Here is a 20454-nt window from a genome sequence, read left to right on the forward strand (position 1 = left end):
GCCTCCTAAGCAAACTATGTGCCAGAAACCAAATCATATAAGTCATTTTCTGAGTAGGAAGTTTGTATAATGAAACTATTATGTATGTTCTGTCAGTTGGATGTTCTTCATCACCCAAACTAGCCAATAGGATGCTACCTTTTTGTTTTTTCACATAGATATAATTTAGCTGTCATCTTGTGGGATGCAATTTATTATGCACTTATGTTTATGATAAACTTTCTTTTCTTTTGATGATTTGTTGTTTTGAATACGGAAAATGGATATATAGATTGCTCAGTCTCTATAAGAATATAAAGGGTTTTCTGACCTTTATTTCCACACCACAAGGAAAGCTAATCTAACATTATGCAGGTAGGCATTCTTACCTGAACACTGGCGGTTCCAAATGTCGAGTATCTATAAGTGTTGGACACAACAGCATCCAAAAATTGAGGCATGGCAACTTGGATGCTTGGCACTTGGACATCGAGATTTCTGCATATGCCTCTTCTCACTGGATGTTTGTGCCTGCCATGTTTTAGATTTTTAAACATTTGAATAGGTGAAATTTGGACAGGTTCCAGAATTTTCATGTACTTGTTTGACTAATGGAGAATGGGATGATGTTTTGTCATCTTGATGAGGATTTTCATGAGGATCTTGATGGTTTGTTCAACACTGATGGACATTGTGTTTAATTTTGAGGTTGATGTGCTTTTGATTTTAGTTGTGCTTCTGAAGCATGACTAGCTTATGGCTTTAACCATCAGGTGCCTTGACGTTTTTAGTAGGGGTATCAATGAGTTGATTTTGTGTCATTGTGACAAAGGTACTTGACCCAAAAGGCCAACTAGAACCCAATCTGTTTAAGGAACAGGTTAGATAAGCAATCTTTAACCTGCTTTCAATTTGACATGCTTAACTTATTTAATAACTAGACCATGGCCAACCTATGAACACAACACCAAGCCCCACCCTCGCCGAGTTGGGCATCTCTTGAGAGTTTTGATAACCAAAAAGAGGAACAACACTGCTACAAGTGCTATGTTGCGCTCCTCTTTGTTGGAAAGGGGAGTTGGAGATGATAATGATCACCACATCCCTCCAAACCACAACACTAGATCTAATCCATTTTAATATATCAGGCTAGATGAGGGAGGCAACACATAGTGGTGATAGTGGCACATCCTTGTCACTGGAGGATGGGAAATTATCAATGGCACACACTTGCTCTATGGCGGCAAGGTAATTGGAGATGGTGACGGTAGACGACGTGGTGGGATGGTTTGGAAAAGTTTCAAATGGAGAAGAAAGTTGCCATCTAAGAGGGGTAGCTAGTAGAATCATTGACCCTTGGTGTTCGATGGGAAGGGCAGAGAGCTTGATTGCAAGTGGGAATGCTGGTGGTGGTTGTTGGGAAGGGGTCTTTTGGGAGAGAACAAGATAAGATGGATCTGGGACTTTGTTATTTGAACCATGAGATTTGCTAATTGTTCTACAGAAATCCTTCACACTTTCATTATTTACAATTTAGAATGAGTCACATATAAGTTTATGTTAATCATGTCAAACTGAATTGAGTATTAAACTAGTCCGTCTGGCTTAGGTTGCTCATATCTCTAAAGTCAAACTTAACCCATTTATTAGACAGGTTAGTTGATGATTCATTTGTCACTTGAATCTAACTATGCCAACACAAACGCACTAACTTTGTGTGTTGAGTTAGTGGGTTAACTGAAGGGTTGCCACTCTTGGTTGTCAGCAATCTTATGCTCCCTTTGTTCTGTGCTCCTTTTACATGACTTAACAATATATACCTATTACTAGTCACGGCTCTCTCTACCTCTTTCTATGTGACACATTTGCATACATGTTTACATTCATAGATACACATTTACATACGTATCATGTATGGGTACTCATGTACATGCACACACAAACATGCATGCACTTATCAATCTGTAAATAGGACGGCAAAAAAGCCTGATCCCAATTAGATGGGCACAATTTGTGTCTATAATTTGATCTTGAATATAGTTACCAATATTCAGAACAACGCCATCCAATCCTTGTGCATGATTTATGATCAATAGTTCTTTTTTTGCTTATTCAAATAAAACAACAACATAATGCTGAAGTGGTATTTTCTTGCTTATATTCCTAAAAGTCATGAACATATATGATGAAAGTAATGGCATTTGTACAAGAAATGTCCTGAAATTCATCTTTGATCAGTGTTTATGATATTTTTCTTTGCTTTAGAACACTAACTTATTCTACCTAAAGATACCTGTTATATCTCATCCAACCTCAAGAAACTTGTCAGACATCGCATTGTTGGAACAACAAAAGATGCTATATGTGAAGAAATATGTAGTGAATCAGAAGTTCAGAACGCATTCTGGCAGGCCTTGATTGTTTCTGGTATTTTGAATTGTAAGAGAGATGATGGAAGTGATTCATGTATAATCCGGATGTTTATGATATGATATAAAACCTTGCAATTGACACATCGGAATTTTGATTGGGGATCTAGCAGTTGTTTTTGTGGGTATTGCTTTAATATTTACTCCAATGAATGAAAAAAAGAGTATTTCAAAAATTCAAAACCACCCATTATTTCCTATGCCCTAAGCTTGTCATACAGTGCATATAATAACTGCCAATCTAATAAGAAAATAAACATCTGGAGTCAGACATTTCATGATCTGTGAAGTTCTGAGATATCTTATTAATATTACCACTTGTATCACATTATAAGGGTGTAACTTAACCCACAACTTCTAGACTGATGTTTTTGGACATTGTTAACACTACCAGTCTGATCAGTTGTGTTAGTGCTAGGCATTTGAGATCATGATGTTACTTTTTGTGCAGTCATTATGTATTATCAATTCTCTTTTCATAAATTTATAAGGGTACTGTTCCTTATGATGAGCTTTTAAGTGCAATTGCATTTTATTAAATCATGCACGTGTATTGTGTACTCTCTCTTGCAGCAAAAAAATGGCGATAAATTCATTTCTTATTGGCCAGCTGCACTTTTTACAGCTGTTCCTAGCCGGTCATTCTTTCCACGTGGTTTTCTATGGGATGAAGGTTTCCATCAGTTGATTATTTGGTTAGTTGTTTAATTCTAATTTCTTATGCAAAGTCTTGTGATAGATCAATTGTATTAGTATACTTCTTTGAATTTCCTTATGAAAAAACTTCTACTTGTGCCGTTCTGCTTTGTTGCTAATGCAATTGATCTCTTGTATATACTGCATATGATGCAATATATAGGCGCTGGGATATCAATATATCCATGGACATTATTGGTCATTGGTTGGATCTGATCAATTTAGATGGATGGATTCCTCGTGAACAGATCCTGGGAGCTGAAGCTTTAAGGTAATTTGTTCTTTAAAGTGACATATTTTTACTGTGGGAGTAGCTGCAAACTAGATAACAACAGTAACCTATTTTTAATATTTGGCAGTAAGGTTCCTGAAGAATTTGTTCTTCAACATCCATCTAATGGGAATCCACCAACTTTATTTCTTATTCTGCAAGGTATAAGCTCTTGATTACTGCATTATTGTTTTCTTTCTAAATGAATAGAATTTGTGAGAAAAGATATGAACAATATTTCTCAAATGATGGTTGTAGCCTTTGGTAGGTTCAAATGCACATTGTAATGATTCATAAATCTGACCTAAAATAAATGAGATTGTGCTTGTTTGAAGTGTTCTTTAATTTTGATGGTGAAATTTTGTGATTTTAAAGTAGCGATCTAGCCCAAGGTTTTGTCATACCAGTTGGTACAGTATGGTATCGATTGGTATCGTACTGTACCAAGCATATCATATCATATCAATACAGATTCGGTACAATCTCGTATCATTCCGACATTCGATACATCTTATTATTTCACATCATATTGCATATTGGCACTGTAATAGGATGGTACTGGTACGGGGTTTGGTGCTAAGATGGCGGACCTTGATCCAGCCATTGTATGATAGCTTCTTTTTTCCCTCTTTTGCTTTCTTGTCACGCCCCGAATCCGAAGCGTAATAGATGTCGCATGCTTGCAAGGTGGATTATACAAGCATGCAAGGCTAATGATCAAATCATAATAATTTCAAATCAATAATAATAATTCTTTAATCCTCGAAGATTAATTTAATCAAGATTTTGATTAATCATTTGTATCAACGAATAACCCAAGGTAATCCAAGTCATATTGTTCCAAGTTCCAACTAATTATTATCATTTAAACCAGCATTCGTCGAATCGGGCGGTTCGGGCGTTTCGAGCCATACCGGTCGCAAATCAGGACGGTTCGGTTTTCGAATTGAAACACCAGACAAGAGAGAGGGAAAGAGAGGAAGAAAGAGGAGGGAAGGGAAAGAGGGACAATATTGCTAGAGGGCCAGTGGTGGCCCATGGAGGCCACTGGAGGGCCGCGGAGGCCTCCGCAGCTCTGTGTCATCCAATAAGGCATTTAATCGAGAGATAGAGAGAGGGGAAGCGAGGGTACCGGAAGGAGGCGCAAGCAATGGAGAGGCCGACGGATGGCTGTCATGGTCATTGGGCAATAGAAAAGGCATGGATGGAGTGCGGTGTGGATCAGGGGTGACCATTCCTATTCATTGTATTTTTTAAAAAATAATGATGAATAGTAAAGCTGGCAAACCCATTGCAGGCTTTACTGTGGTCAGAATTTTTTTAAAAAATCTTATGAAATAGAGACGATCGTCCTTGTTTCACGCCCACAGAATCATGGGCCACGATTCCATCGTCCAGCGGCATGATGGCCAGCCAGAGATGTCAAGGCCCTCCGGTGGCCTCTCTGTTGGTTTCTCTTTCCTTCTTTTTTTTCCCTCCCCCCTCTCTCCATCTCTCTCTATCGATGCCATTTGGCGGAGGAAGCGGAGGCCTCGACAGCCCTTCGAGCACTCTCACGGCCCGCTTCTGGCCACGGCCAGTGTCTCCTTTGGCCACCCTCTCTCTCTCCCCTTTTTCCTCCCCCTCCCCTCTTTTTTTCTCCGGTTCCTTTTTTTTGCTTCTGTGTCAGTTTGTGCTGGTTCGGTCCGGTATGTACCCATCTCGACTTGTACTGGTGGCTGATCGGCATGGTTTTGGTATGGGCTCCACGGTCTTGGTTCAAACCAAATAAAAATCTAAAATAACTAAACTAAACTAAACTAGACCAAACTAAGAAGACCAAGTAACACGAGTATCTCCAAGAGGTCTAGTGCATTTTCCCATGTGCCAAGCAATTTATGATTCAAAATATGAAAATAGAAAAAGAAAGAATAATGAGCTACACTAGCCCAATAAGTATCATAATACATCAAAGTAGGGTCTAAGCATGCCAAACAAATAAACAATCAAATTGCATAATGTTGATCAGAAGAAATCAAATCTTGAATAATACACATTTTCTTTCAAAATTTATTTTTCATAAATTGATACTAGACCTAACATTAGGTTATGGCCACGTAACCTACTGACATGGGTCAGATAATAGATACAGGGTGCATAACGTGCCAGATAACAGATACCACTATTCTAATCATCGGTGGTTTGATGTCGAAATTAGTTTCTCAAATTATAAGTCGATAAGGTGAACGTATAATGCTTATTGGCAGGGTCAGATCATAGCCATGTTGAGAATATATATATATATATAACAAATTTCATAAACTACTTGATCAAATTTCAAAAATGCATTTCTCAAAGCAGATCATATGTCCAAAAATCACTATTTACAAGAATAATAAAATACATATTATATTTTATTTCAAGAATAAAATAATACATGCTTGACCCTTTTTATCAAATATAAACAAAGAACATAAACAAATTTAATAAACTAAGTGTAATTTTCCAAGATCATTTTTTTCGATAAATTTGAAGGAAAAACACTATGAAATGTTAGGTTACTTACCTCTATATGCGACAAATCTAAGTATCATATTCACTATTCACCAATCCATAGTTCAATCCAACAGGCCAGATACACCTATTCAAGGGCATTGAAATTTAATCAATTTTATAGATAATGTCTTATAAACCCAAGAGATGAGAAACCCTATAGAATCTAAACGAGTTAAGTTAGTGGAATAACCCAACTAGAGGTATGACTAAGGTGTGACTCTATGCTTGAATCAAGATAGATCAAGGATAGGCTAATTTGGTGGCAAAGTTTGATGGCCTGAATTGGATAGTCCGGGTAATTTTATCTCATTAGAGGTCAAGCTGGGATGTATGATAATCAAGGATGGATAAATCTAATGATGTTGGCAAGGGCCCAAGTGAAGGCTGGCAGATTGCCCAACAGCCAGCGGTTAGAGCCTTTCACAATAGTCAACCAAGGTCATTGAGAATGTCTCTCTACTTGATTCAACAAACTCTAAAGAGACAATAGAGAGAGAAACAATCTAGAAGAGAAATAGAGAGAAATAAGAGAGTTGGGAAAGAGATAGGAGAGAAAAGAGAGAGCACAGAGCTTCTCTTTCTCTCTCTTTACCAGAGAGAAGGGAATGGTCGTTGGTGGCCACAAGTGATGACTGTTGGCTAGAGGATTGATGGTCGGGCCACCAAGAATGACGGCCAGTGGCAGCAAACAACTAGTGGTGAAAAGTCAAACTGGAAGAAGGATCGGCTGAGTAGAGGATGTGGTGTATGTCCTGACTCCAGTCGCTTGCCGGCAGCTGGGGCTCTAGCGCAAGCGATGGAGCTCTAGCATTAAGTGTGACCAGCATGAGGGAATCAGCCACATTCCTCAATGATAAGCATCAATAATGGGGATGTTCAAAAAGGAAGAAATTAAGCTAGAAAAATCCAAAAACAAGGGAAACAGACACCTCTTTTCTTGCCAAGAATCCAATGATTAATCGACTGGAAACCAAGATCCAAGAGGTAAGGAGGTTCTGAAAGAAGATGGATTAGATGATACGAGCCTCGATTACCTTATTCTAGGGAAGCTCAGGCCACGATGGTGGCAAATGGTGTTCGGATGGAGACAGGAAGAAAGAAGAAACACTGGCGAGCTCCATTCCTAGGCCAAAATCTTTGATGGGAGGTCGAAAGGAAGCATAGCCATTTAAATAGGGCTGGAGGGAGGTGCTGGAGTCTCTCTCAGCCTTGGATTCTTGGCAGAAACCGAGGAAGAAGGTGACTCTTATCGATGTCTCTTCCACAGCACGTGCCATGCATGTGCATATTTTTTTTCTCTTATTTCAGTTTTGGGCTGATCTTTGTTGCCTGGCCAGTCAAATGGACCAGGCCCATTCGGTATCAGGCCCTAAAGGGCCTGGGTACTCCATTTCTCCCATGCCATTTTTTGCTTGTGTTCTTTGTTTCATGATGCAAGCTACCAATCATGCGATATATTTATGTTTCCGCATTGCTTCCATGTTTGGTGACGCAGATTACAACCAGTGACTGTTGATACTGGACATGGGCTTCAGTTCTGTCAAATTATATTTGTGATCTTTCTTTATTTCTATGTGGTCTTAAAGTCCTAGAAAATCCAACAAAAAAAGCAGCAACCATTCCCTTAAGGGAACATTGATCTATGTACTTTTGGATATTTGCATCTTCAGAACAACAGTCCTTGTTGATGATGGTGATGATGATGAAGATTTAAAGTAGAGAAAAAAAGAAGGGGAAAGAAGAAGAAAAGAGAAACAGTGAGACTGAAAGGAGAGGGGGAACCACATGTATCAAACTGATTATCATCATTGTGTGATCTCATTATTTTATTAGGACATCAGTTCCTTGAGTAGAATTAGTTCATTTACTTATAAGGGTCAGATAGAAGCATCTCATCATGCTATATATGTAGGTTCAAAATAATTAGAGTGGAGCCTCATAATATAAACATTGACTTAGCAGCCTGTCGGAAACTTATAAGTTATAAAGTTAAAGATACTTTCAAGTTTCAACACCCCCTACTCCCATGCCCCCCACACCCCCCTCCTCTTCCTCCAAACACAGACACATATCCTTGCTTAGAACAACATTCAACATGCTTTTTCTTTCCCAAGGCTTCAATTGACTTACCTGTAGCCTGACTTGACTAAGTATGAGGAATAAGAATATTTTCTTTTTCACTTTCTCACATATGAATGATATTCAAGTTCAACATTTTTTTTTCAGCTTGCGCATCAGACTATAGACTTAATAGACCTTTAACTTGGAAATTTATCTTTTTTTTTTTTTTGGCCAATGGAGTCTTTCACCAGATGAACTTTTAGACTGTATGAGCCATTACTTGATAAGGTCTCATCACTCAATATAGCAATGGCTGTTTCTTGCTTTTCTCATGCTACCAGGTTTCCTCTGATAATGTATGATAAATTGTTGTGGATTGTCTATCAGGAAAGAATGAAAGCCTTTTATCATAAGATGTCCATTCTTCTTATACAAAATATCATCCTGGAGAATCTCCAAGGAGTATCAACATTAATATTTGGTGCTTACAAGATAGATGATGCCTAATTTAGGGAGTTTTGCCTACTCCAGATTAACATGGTTGCCAATTAAGTCTCATTCAGAATTCTGTACCAAGATATTTCATTATTGAAATTCAAACCTCTTTCTCAAAACTTTTGTTGGCACCAACATATGTAGATCCTGGATCATAGTGATTCCACCAAGGGTCAACCCACTAAGCAGTACTTCATTTTATTTGTTTAAAGGTTCAAAATAATGAAGTCATTGCACAGTGCATCAAAAAAAGGAAAAATCAAGTAAACATTTCACTAGATTTCTAAGGAAGCACAGTTAACTTCTCAGCATGAACCTCCCTGAGTAGATTTTGTTTGCTGCATAACTTTGGTGTAAGTGGACTTTATTGGGCCATATGTCTGAGCTCATTATCTTTAGAATTTACTAGTCGGTAGACAGCCTAATTGCAAAAAGATACTTGGCTATGCAGTTTTCTTGTTGGCTTCCTTTTTCTTAACTTCATCATTTTACCAGTGTTGGTTGAAAAATAATTTACTTGGGACCTACAAGTTCCTTTTACTATGACTGGGTTTGTTCTTATAAGGGAACAATTGATTGTTTGAAGGGTTTCATCATCATGGTCTTCAAACCTGGTTATGATCTGAAAATTTTATTTATGTTATTATTTTGATATAGTTGGAGACTGGCTAGCTAGATTCAAGGGGAAAGGCATGGATGAGTTCTGATTTGGAGAAGGAAATGGAAATAGGAGAAAAAGCTAGAAGGGATCTTATGCAAACTGAAGGGTTGGGTAGCTAAGAAAAATGTCATATTGTCATGTACTTTAGCCCTGTTGGGGAGTGGGGAGAGGGCTGCCTAAGGAAGAGGTGATAAACCAATTCAACATTTTTTCACCCTCCCGATGGAATTTTGTCCCAATAATATTTATATTTTGCAAGGATAAGTATATTGGCTCTTTCCCAATTTGCCCTTATTATATTTGTGTGGTCTATACCCCATCCTAGCCCATATACCAAGCCTCCTATTAAACTAAGCTGGCCAAAGTGTCTTTGGTTCAGAAGGTAGGAAAATGGAGCGTTAAAGTGAGGCAATCTTCCTTACTCGTGAAGAAAGAGGTCAATTTTCAGCGGTTCAGATTAGGAATTTAGAACCTAGCAAATATAGAGTACTAGGAGTATTAAAGGGATCAATGTGGGGAAAAACAATATAGTACCTGCTCTGCTTCCATAATAGAGACGTGACATGATTGGTGTTGTACACTCTCATGCTTGTGTATGTTGGACTGGCCAGTGATTCATCGTGTAATTAGGACTAGCGCACTATTTATCTATAGCAAGATTGTTGTCTCGGTACCGGACCCTGTACTAGTACCATCCTACTACAGTGTAGAATGTGGCTCGGTATAATGCGAGACCGGTATCCCTATACTGGATGGTACGGGATGGTACAGCATAACATGATCTAGAGGGTGCTCCAATACTTTTAAGATTTAAAAGAAGTAAATATACATTTGATATTAGCAAATATATATTTATAATTTGGGAGCCATCCCATATCCATGAGGTAAGGATATAGATGCAGGATATGGTTATGAGTTATGACATTATGCGGATAGCTGATACGGCAAATCTTGAAAAAGTAGGATACGATTTAACAAGGATATTTCTAGGAATATATATGTGTATATGTGCATATATGTATGTATATGTAGTGTATATGTATATATGTATTTGTGTATGCAGATATGTATCTATAAATTACATACATGTATGTACATACATACAAAATACATATGTACGCATATAAACAAGCATCCATATAAAGCATATTAGGCTATCCAAATAACATAGTCCTTTCCATCATATTTTAAAATCAATATTATAGGCTGAAAAATTGACCCTCCTATTTTTGGAGGTATTGGGAAAGTATCTAAAGTATATCCAGGAAGTATCTAGAGGCTGGACTCTGCAGTGTTTTTTAATTTGAGAAATAGAATACTTAACATAAGTTTCCGGCACATATCCAAGTAGTTCATGAGTATTGGCATCAGATATAGATATGATATGGACATGACATGTGATTTAAGTATCTATGATCCAAGTATCTATGCTTCCAAGTCCCATATACTTTTTGTGAAGTGAAATTTAGTTTTATCCTTGTTGTGCACCTGTGCTATTGTTCATTTTTATTTATATCTTGTGGGCTATCGTGTTTATGTGCATGTACCTCAAAACAACATCTTGGAACTTATAATTGCTAAATATGCTTATGTTTCAATAAATCAAATATCTTGGAGATTGAACCTATTCAAGCAGGAAATTAATTAGATTTTGAAAGTTTGCTTCCTCCAGACTTGGTGAAAGGTGTGAAGATGAGCAAGTTTCCAATGAAAGAAATCAATGAGATTTCTACATTCCTTGGTAGAGCTTATACTCGCCTAGATGCTTGGTTTCAATGGTTTAATACTACACAATCTGGTAAGTTTATTTCATAACATTTTCTTTCTATATGCTTTTGGAACTAGAATGTGCAAGATAGTTTTGCACAATCTATTATATTTTAAGATGTTTAAACTATTTTATGTTATCTATTAAATTCATTATAGAACGCTTCAAGTCTTCAACATATATTGTAGCTTATGATCCATTTAAGGATATGCATTTGAGGGAGATGAATTCATGACACCAATACATAGAAACTTACCTAAAGCAATCATGTCAATATTTAGTTGAAGTGGTGAACAATGCTGCATATCCAAGTAACTTAAGATTTCTAAAAACTGATATTGATGAAGAATAAACCTCATTAAATTTCAAAAATGTCAATCATGCAACAGTAATCAGTCACATGTCTGTAATTTAGGATGGTATTTCTTTCAACATGTTGTGCATGCTTTTCTATATTTACTCAAGAGTCAAGAGTGATGCTCAAATGGCAAGAGAATTGTACGTTTCCACTAAAGTGTCAAGATTATCCCAAAAAACGGCATCACCATTTCTAATTATTAAAGAGACATGAATATCTTCTATTAAGCTGGACATGTGTCATTTAGTAAATTGCTTATTTACATAATTAAGTGATGAAAGCCAGCCATGCTATAAGCATAACTGTGTAACCCATGGACCACTGTCCATTTGATGTTTGCTTATGGGCTGGTACAAGTCATTTACTAGTACAATATGTATAGCGATACTAGGTTAGCAAATGAGCAAGTTGTTCATGAGCTAGCTTGTGTTGGCTTGAGTTTGGCTTGGTTGATTAGCAAGCGAGCTGAACTAGAGCCATGCTTAGCTTACTCCAGCTTGGCTCAGTTTAGCTTGAACTAGGAATATATAAATAAAATTTATATATAATATCAATAAAAAATATTTTTCATATCTGATTATTATAAATTAACATAATTATGATGAATTGAATGTATTTTAATTATAAGATTAAAATATAATAAAAAATAAGTCCAAACTATATAAATAAAAGCCTCAAAAGATCTCAAGCTCTCACCAGTCACCATATCTTTTAAATGAGCTATTTGTGAGCAGCTTGAGTTTGGTGGCATTTCCATGTTTTGGCTTGAGCTCGACTCGATTATAAAACAGGCATAGCTAGAGCAGGCTTGGCTAGCTTGTATTTGGCATGTTTATGCCCCTAAGTGGTGCAGCCCTACATAGTCAGTACCTTATTCTGGTACATGTGATATGTGCTCGTACAAGTGCACATAGCAGCTGCCATGGGCCGTAATATTCGGTTCTTAAATCCATTTATGGTGCACTATCAGTATTTTTAGTGGTTTTTCATTCAAAAAAGTACCTAGTTATGTGGATCTGCACATCATATGCATCCCCTTTTTTATGGAAGACAAGGCCAGGCCCCAAGGCAATTGCCTACACAAGAGAGGGTATGCCTCTCCCAAATACCTCTAACCCCTCAAACCTTTGTGATGGCGGGATTTGATCCTAGGTCAGTTGGTAATTGGTATAACTACCAAAAACTTTATTAGCTCATTAAGCTGGCACCTTTGTATGCACCTCTTTATCCCAGGTACTAGGCCATAAATTGCACAAAGTACACCCTTTTTAATAAAAAGTGCTGCTTAAATTCTTTAATATAATTTCTTGCTGCTGATTAGGGGCTGGATATGTTTGGAGTTCCATGGAGTGCCACACTGTGTATTGGCATGCGATGACATAGGAACCATGTGATGCTATAGAAGGATATGATATAAATATGCTAAGTTTTATAATATTTTATAGAAGATAATTAATAGAATCACTGTAGATGCATCATCTTTTAAACAAGAATGGACTATTAGGATCTGAAGCGAGTCCTCAGAAATCTCACATTATTAAGAAAACAGAGTTACAGATGAGATTTCTTAAGAGAAACCTTTATTTGTATTTCATCAAATAAACTATAGAAGTTCTAAATCTTGCCTTTTAGATTTATAATCGTGATTCATGAAGTCAGTGTTACTTGGACACACATTATTTCTTAAAGGCATTGATGCTTGTTATTTCTTAAAGGCATTTCGGCCTTTCAAACCACTTGTATATTCAGTGACATATTAAAGATATTCCTTGACATGTCTTTACATTATAAAATCAAGACAAAATTTTCTGCTGATGTTAGGCTTGGCAATTGGCACTTCTACTAAATTTGGCCAACTTCTAATAGGAGGCCTTCCTGGGTTTATTGAGTTTGAGCAATTGGCCCTATCATTCATACATTATTTTTATGTATGCATGTACATATATGCTGCAGATATAGTTAGAAAGACAAGTCTATATAGTTGAGTTGTTGATTTTGCTTTTACAAGGTTTACCATGGCAGATGCACCATCTACTTGTTTGGGTGATATTGCTGATCCTAGTTTGAAATAGCATACATCCCTCACAACACAGCAAAGTAAAGAGTAAAAAGATACAAATCTTCTGATTCTGTGTTGGATTATTCAAAGCTTCTTTTGTGTGTTTAAACTTTAAAGCTCCCAAAATCTAGTCTTGTCAGGACCCAGTGAAGTCATATTTAAGTTTAAAGATGGGCTGATCGAATGAACTCCTTGAAAATTAGGAGAATCCAAAAATCAGCTTTTAATATGATGATTTGAAATATTCTGAACCCACATTATAAATGTGAAGATACATTGACCTAAAGGCAGTGCTAATTGCTAAAAGCAAGATTCGCCGAATTGGTATCGGGGCTTGTACTTGTCAGTGATTGGCACAATATGGTAGGATCTGCACCATGCCATTCTAGGATGTACCAAATTTTTTTGTGGATTTCCATATCGAAATCGGCAAAAAAATTAGGGTTCCCCTCTTTCGAAATGAAACAAGATCCTTTATTCCGAACATCCAATGAGGGCTTTCGATCCCTCTCTCTCCCCCCTTCCCTCTACTTCTCTCTCTCCCTCCCTTCCCCCCCTCTCTCTCTCTCTCATTCTTCCTATCTCATTCTCCCTCTCCTTCTGTAGGCACTGTAAGGCTTCCATTTTGAATTGAACGAGTGAACCATGTCCGTAACCAACTGGTCCAATTCAGTATGCCTTGAAAGTCCTTGGCATGTCCTAAACTAGTTGGTATGAGATATAAATTAAACCCAACTAGGTTGAAACTAGTATGAGATATAAATCCAAAAGCTAATCATTACATGGATATTTTGTGTTCCATTTCTTGTACCTTTAACTTTTTATATCTTGTACATAGATTGGGAAATAATACCATGGCTAGTGGGCCAAAAAAATGTAAAGTGATGGTTAGGTATATGATTGTGTACAAGAGAAATAAACGTAAAATTTTATTTTATGTTTCTTAGTTACCTTGCTATAAAAGTTAGAAGTTAGGACATATATATCATATCTAGGCATCCCAATGCACGAGGCTCCTACCTAAGGTTCACTGTCCTAGTATTGGGGCCCCTACTGGTCGGTCGGTGGCATGGTTTGGTACACCCCTCTATTGTTTCATGCCGGTTCCGAATCGACATAGCACAGAGGGAGTGAGGGAGAGGGAGAATTGGAGAAAGGAAAAGAGAGAGAGGGGGATGGAGGGAGAGAAGGGAAGGAGAGGGAGAGGATGGGGAGGCCGGCGGGGGCCACCAGAGGGCCACGGATGGCAAAAAAATAAAATAAAATAAAAGGATCAATTGAAACAAGGGCGAGCACCCAGTTTCAATCCCTAGTAGGCTGGGGAGGGAGATTCGGCCATTTGTAGCCTCTAATGGCCACCACTGGCCTCCCTGCCCTCTCCCGCTACTCCCCTCCCCTCTCTCTTTCCTTCTCCTTCTCCCCATCCTCGCTGGTGTTTCGTTTCGAATGCCGGTATGGTTTGACACACCTTGAATTGGGTAGTTCTGTCTAGTTCGGCTAACCTTGCTCCTACCATTATAGGTTTTGGATAGGGTCAAGTGTATGCAGCCTTACATTTGTGTAGAGAGGCTATTTCTATTTGTCAAATTTATGACACCGAGATCACCATAGAGGCGACTTTACCATTGCACCAAGGCTCTCCTATATATAATATAATCGTAAAACCTAGAATTCTAGAATTACTTCATTAGACATGATGTAGTAAGGTAATTTATTCTTATATGTCTTTGTGCAAATGAATACGTAATTTACATAGCCTAGACATTTTTCTCTGCATTCTATAGTATACTTTGTGTGACTTAGGAAATTTAGTGGAGAAACATGCTTTAGACTTTTGAGTTTAGTTTGTTCAAAAGAATATTTGTAGTGTGTCTTACTTCAAATTTATATAGGTGTAGGTGAAAGTAAGTTGAAAGAAAGCCATAATTTGGAATATTCTTGAATGGTCTCAAAACAATCAAGAATGTCATTCCACATTTATTAATTTTTAAATGTTTAAAGCCAAAATAAAAAATTGGTCCTAATATATTGATAAAATCCCTTTCTATTTTGCGGCTTTTGTTTGTGGTTTACAAAGATTCCCTAGTTGAGATGTCAAGGTTTTATCATATAAGTTGTGCTGCAGGAAAATGTCTTCCAAATCTTGATTGAGGACCATCATGGAAGTCATCGGGGTTCAAGTGTTTTGCTGAAGTTCGTTAAGTTTGGATTGTAGGTTAAATTCAAATAGTGGTACTTAAGTGTTTTTCTTGGTTAAGAACATTGTCTGGTTCAGGTAAAGCAGATACCAGATAAATATTCATATATGTGCTTTTGCTGAAAATACATGTTACTAATTCTGTTGCTTACATGAAAAATTCATTAGGTATTATGTTTATATTTGAAAAAAATGATAGTAGATGTCAGTCTTTTCACTTTGTGCTTTACCATATCAGCAATGTTTTAAACATCACATTACACAAAATTTATATGGCCTGATACGTAATTTCTTGCTTTCTCCATTTTTGGTTCTTAGGAAAGGATATCAACACCTTTTATTGGCATGGGAGGGACAATACAACAACCAAGGAATTAAATCCAAAGGTTCTGAGATTCCATTTCTTCTTAAACAGCTCTCTTATTCAACCACTTCAACTTATTGTTGTAGATAAACTGTTACTTTATCAATCTATCATGATTGAGCATGAATAGATCCGATATCTTTTGTTATGTTGGTTGAAAAGCTATATGGAAAGAAGCCATAAATGTATCCTAAAAGGTCTTAAATTGTATTACCCAGAAAAGGTAATACAGGAAGTCACTGGTCACATAATTAATAGTCACACGTGGTGGCAAATAAATTTCTTCATAATTCAATTTAAATCTAATATTTCATAATGTTGTATTTCTGAAATAACTATCTTATCTCCTACAGCCATACCCATAACCATCAGGCCTTGTCCAAACTATTTGTATTTCTAAACTGTTGGATTTGGTTATGGTTGTTAGTATGGGTGTGTCTAGGAGTCGGGACCTATCTTATCCCAAAATTTTGGGATATTGATGCTCAACTAAAAATGACTTATAAATGGGTACTGATACATGGACATGGCATACATAACCTGATTTTATAGGAACTTTTATGTCTATCATATGCACAATTGTTCTTTTTCTATGCATGCATATTCTTATTTCTTTTGCAAGTCAAGGACTAAAACTACATGCTCAGCAAAACAATTCCTTGATCAAGGTTTTACGTCTCGGTAGGATAGGGGGTGTCCCAGCTATCCTGTCCCAATCCTGTGAGAAAATGGGACCGGGATGGGTTTGGGACTCCAAAACCTATCCATACGGGAAGAGAAGAAGAAAGAGGAAAGAAGGAAAGGAAGGAAAGCTGAAGAAAAGGAAAATAATGAAAGAAAAGAACAAGAAAAATGAAAAGAAAAAAGGCAGGGAGAAGAAAAAGAAAGAAGGAAAGGAAAGAAAGGAAGTTAGAGGAAAAAGAAAGAAAAGAAGGAAGAAAGAAAAAAAGGAAGAAAAGAAAGAAAGGAAGGAAAGAAAGATAGAGGATATCTACTGGAATGTATGATTGGGACTGCTGTTGGGACGAGATGGGACAACGGAGCATTCCATTCCTTGGAGAAACCGAGATACCTTCTTCCCATGGGATTTAAAACCTTGGCCTTGATAATATATATATATTTTTATCAATAAATCCTTTTCTTAAATAGCATATAAAAGATGGATTAAAGATCAATTTGACATCAAAAGCCACCTAATCAATACAATCACTACTACCCATCTATCATTTTAATAAATATGTGATGCACATTCTGGGAGCCTGACAAGACCTTTAGAAGTCACACACCCAGCAGCCTTTGTTGCCTCTTCCTCTCCCGGTTTCTTCAGTTCATGCTGCACCATCGTTTACTTGACCTAGTCTCATGACTTGCCTCATCTCAGAAAAGGTTACCCTCTCTCCTCCCCCCCCAATCCCACCCTCCCGCCCCCCACTCCATCTTCACCTGTCCCTCCATTAACTTCTCATGGAAGCTGTGTCTGAGTGATGCGAGTGTGTATTGAGCACAGATTCCACACCCATACCTGTGTTGTGTCATGTTGATGGGGTATCCCTGGGTGTTTAAACCATCGGAATATAACATCATGGATTAAGATGGACTAATGTTTGGTCTTCTGGCATACTTCCCGTTTTCTTCCTCTTCTTTGTGATGGTAATCAATAGTCCTAGTATAAGCTCTCTTTTTCTTACAAGGGTCTCCCTGCATCTTTTGGTAGTGTAGCTATTTTCCTTACTCTAGCATTCTTGTTCCTTTCCCTAACCTTGCTATTTTTATAATATTCCAACTCAAAATTTTTATTTCTATCACCTTATCTTATGTTCTTGGTGCCTCTTTATGGATTGACAATTTAATCATGTGACACTGTGAACGATTATTGTTAAATAATATTTTCCTATAAGCTTCAACGGGCAATGGCATGGGTGCCAATAGCATAACACCTAGAAGCCTGTTCACTTCATCTAGCCACCTCTAATCTTGTTAGAAGGGTCGTATGCCTTTTTCAATATTCTGTATAATAGCTCTCAAAGATCTTGTTGCATACTAGGATATGCTCTAGAGCACAATTTTAATTCCTGCTCCTGGAGTTTATACTTTTACGGTTGTAGTTAATAAAATATGCAGAAATTTACAGCTTCATTGACTATAAAGGAGTCAATAGAGTATTCAGATTTTTGTTCTTGTCTAGATTGTCTGCACAATCTTCCTTAGAATCAAGTGACTAATTATGTGAATGCATCATCATTCTGCTATACTCTTTCTTACTTTTGCCAGGGATATGTTAAATTCCACTCTCTTCTTGCATTAATATCTTTTTATCACTATTGTTCTACATTCCCTCGTTTTCCCATTAAATATCCAGCGGGCCCATCTTATGCCATCACTGTTGTGGATGCTATCTGTTATCCTGACATTAAGATTTTGAAGATCATAAATTATATGTTCACCTTGCTCACAGGCTTGATATTTTTGTGATATCTTTGAAACAGTTAATAGATTAAAAGATAAGAATATATTTGTTGAACACAATTTTGCATAAATGTGTGAATTTCTTGAGCATTTAAAGAGATCTTGCAAAGTGAGAAACATTGTTGTCATTGACTAGACATTAGAAAGCAATATCCATATTTTTTATGGAGTCTAATACCAACGGTATAGCTTCCAATCAAGTTGAGAACTTTAATTTTTAGTTTGTGGATAGGGGTTAATGCAAATGATTTGTTTCTTTGTCTTGTGAAGTTATATCCTTTACATGCAGGTGTCAACTATATTTCATCACTAATGGCCTTGTGGTATTGTTAATATAAATGATTGCTTCCAGACATTGCAATCTGGATTGGATGATTATCCACGTGCATCCCACCCAGGTGATGAAGAGCGTCACCTTGACATTAGATGTTGGATGCTTCTTGCTGCAGATTGCATGCATTCAATTGCAAAGTTTACCAGCATGAAAAATGATTTAGAAAAGGTATCATGGTGTCTGTTCACTTGATAAATTCAGGACTTTTCTTGTATACTAAATTGCCTCTTGGAACGAGCACTCTTCAGGATTATTACATGATGTCTGAGCGACTTTCAAACTTTGAGATCCTCAATGAGGTAAGTTTTTTAATTCTTTTTTTGTCATGTATCTTGTTTCCTACTTTTTGTCTGTCTTCTTAGTGGTATGTTCTATAACAATTTATTAGCTTCTGTGACCATACCAACATAGCTTGGTGATGCTACAAAAAAAAAAGCATTTGAAATGAGAAAAATAGCAAAATTTTGAGAACTGTGACTAAAATTGTTACACTAGTATTTTGAATATTTGTTTGGTTATGGATGTTGTTATAAGGCAAATTGAAGTCCACATGATATGATAAATGACATCAAACATGGCAGAATGGCTTTATGCTATTGTTTTGAGCAAGATTTTATGTCCTGACAGAATGGTGGGCTTCTTGGTTGTCCTGTTCTATGCCTATGAAGAAAAGGGACTGGGATAGGGTTGAGAGTCTGAGGGAAGAAAGAGGAAAGAGGAAAGAAGAAGAAAAAAGGAAGAAAGAGAGGAGCAAAGAAGAAAAAGAAAGGAAGGAAAGAAGCAAGGAGAAAGAAGAAAAAGGAAAAAAATGAAAGAAAGGAAGGGATAAGAAAAGAAAGAAAAAAAGAAGAAAAAAAAGAAAGAAAGGAAAGAAGGGGAGAGACATGGAGGATATCTATTTGGATACATGATTGGGACCATGGTCGAGATGGGATGGGACAGCTGAGCATCCTGTTCCATAGATGTACTGGACACCTCCATCTCACGAGATTTAAAATCTTGGTTTTAATGTTAGGATTTATTAGATTGTATGGTTCGCTGAACCATCTTGAACCGGACGATTCCAGACGTTCTGAGCCGTATTGACTACAAACCAGAATGGTTCAGCCTTCCAAATCGGAACACCAGATGAGGGAGAGGGAAAGAGAGAGAAAGAGAGGAAGAGAGACAGAGGAGGGGAGGAAAATAGGGGACGACACCATCGAAGGTTGGCGGTGGCCCGTTGAGGCCGTCGGAGGGCCACAAAGGTCTCCACGGCTCTATATCATCCGATAGGGCATTTAATTAAGAGAGATGGAGAGAAAGGAGAGCGGGGGTACCGGAGAGAGGCGCAATCGGTGGAGAGGCCACTGGAGTGTGCCAGATGGCCGCTATGGCCACCGGACGGCGAAAAAAACACGAGCGGAGCTGCAAACATGGAATAGGGGTGATCGCCGTTGTTCATCATGTTTTTTTTTTTAAATGATGATGAATAATGAAGCAAGCATTGGATTTGCCGGCTTCACTTAAGTGAAGTCAGCAAACCCAGTGCTGGCTTCATTGTGGTCAGCCTTTTTTAAAAAAAAATCCATTAAACAGGAACGATTGCCTCTGTTTCACACCTGTGGAGCCGCGGGCCACGATTTTGCCATCCAACGGCTACGATGGCCAGCCGGAGGCTCTCCACGGCTTCTCTGCTAGCTTTCCCTCTCTCCTTTTCTTTCTGTCCCCACCTCTCTCTATCTCTCTCTTTCTCGGTCGTGATTTGGCAAAGGAAGTAGAGGCCTTAGCGGTCCTACGAG

At 37.6% G+C, this 20454-nt stretch overlaps 1 protein-coding gene across 1 annotated transcript in view; it reads left to right on the forward strand.

Moving 5' to 3' along the window:
* LOC105051156 (mannosyl-oligosaccharide glucosidase GCS1) overlaps window positions 1-20454 on the forward strand; it is a 55133-nt gene that overhangs the window by 24723 nt on the left and 9956 nt on the right. The window contains exons 10-16 of the mRNA XM_073243097.1: window positions 2982-3103; window positions 3268-3375; window positions 3464-3537; window positions 10800-10925; window positions 15828-15895; window positions 18692-18841; window positions 18922-18972. Coding sequence (XP_073099198.1) covers window positions 2982-3103; window positions 3268-3375; window positions 3464-3537; window positions 10800-10925; window positions 15828-15895; window positions 18692-18841; window positions 18922-18972 — 699 coding nt within the window. The remainder of the gene's footprint in view (window positions 1-2981; window positions 3104-3267; window positions 3376-3463; window positions 3538-10799; window positions 10926-15827; window positions 15896-18691; window positions 18842-18921; window positions 18973-20454) is intronic.

Source organism: Elaeis guineensis, chromosome 9 (genome assembly GCF_000442705.2).
Source record: "Elaeis guineensis isolate ETL-2024a chromosome 9, EG11, whole genome shotgun sequence".
NCBI lineage: Eukaryota > Viridiplantae > Streptophyta > Magnoliopsida > Arecales > Arecaceae > Elaeis > Elaeis guineensis.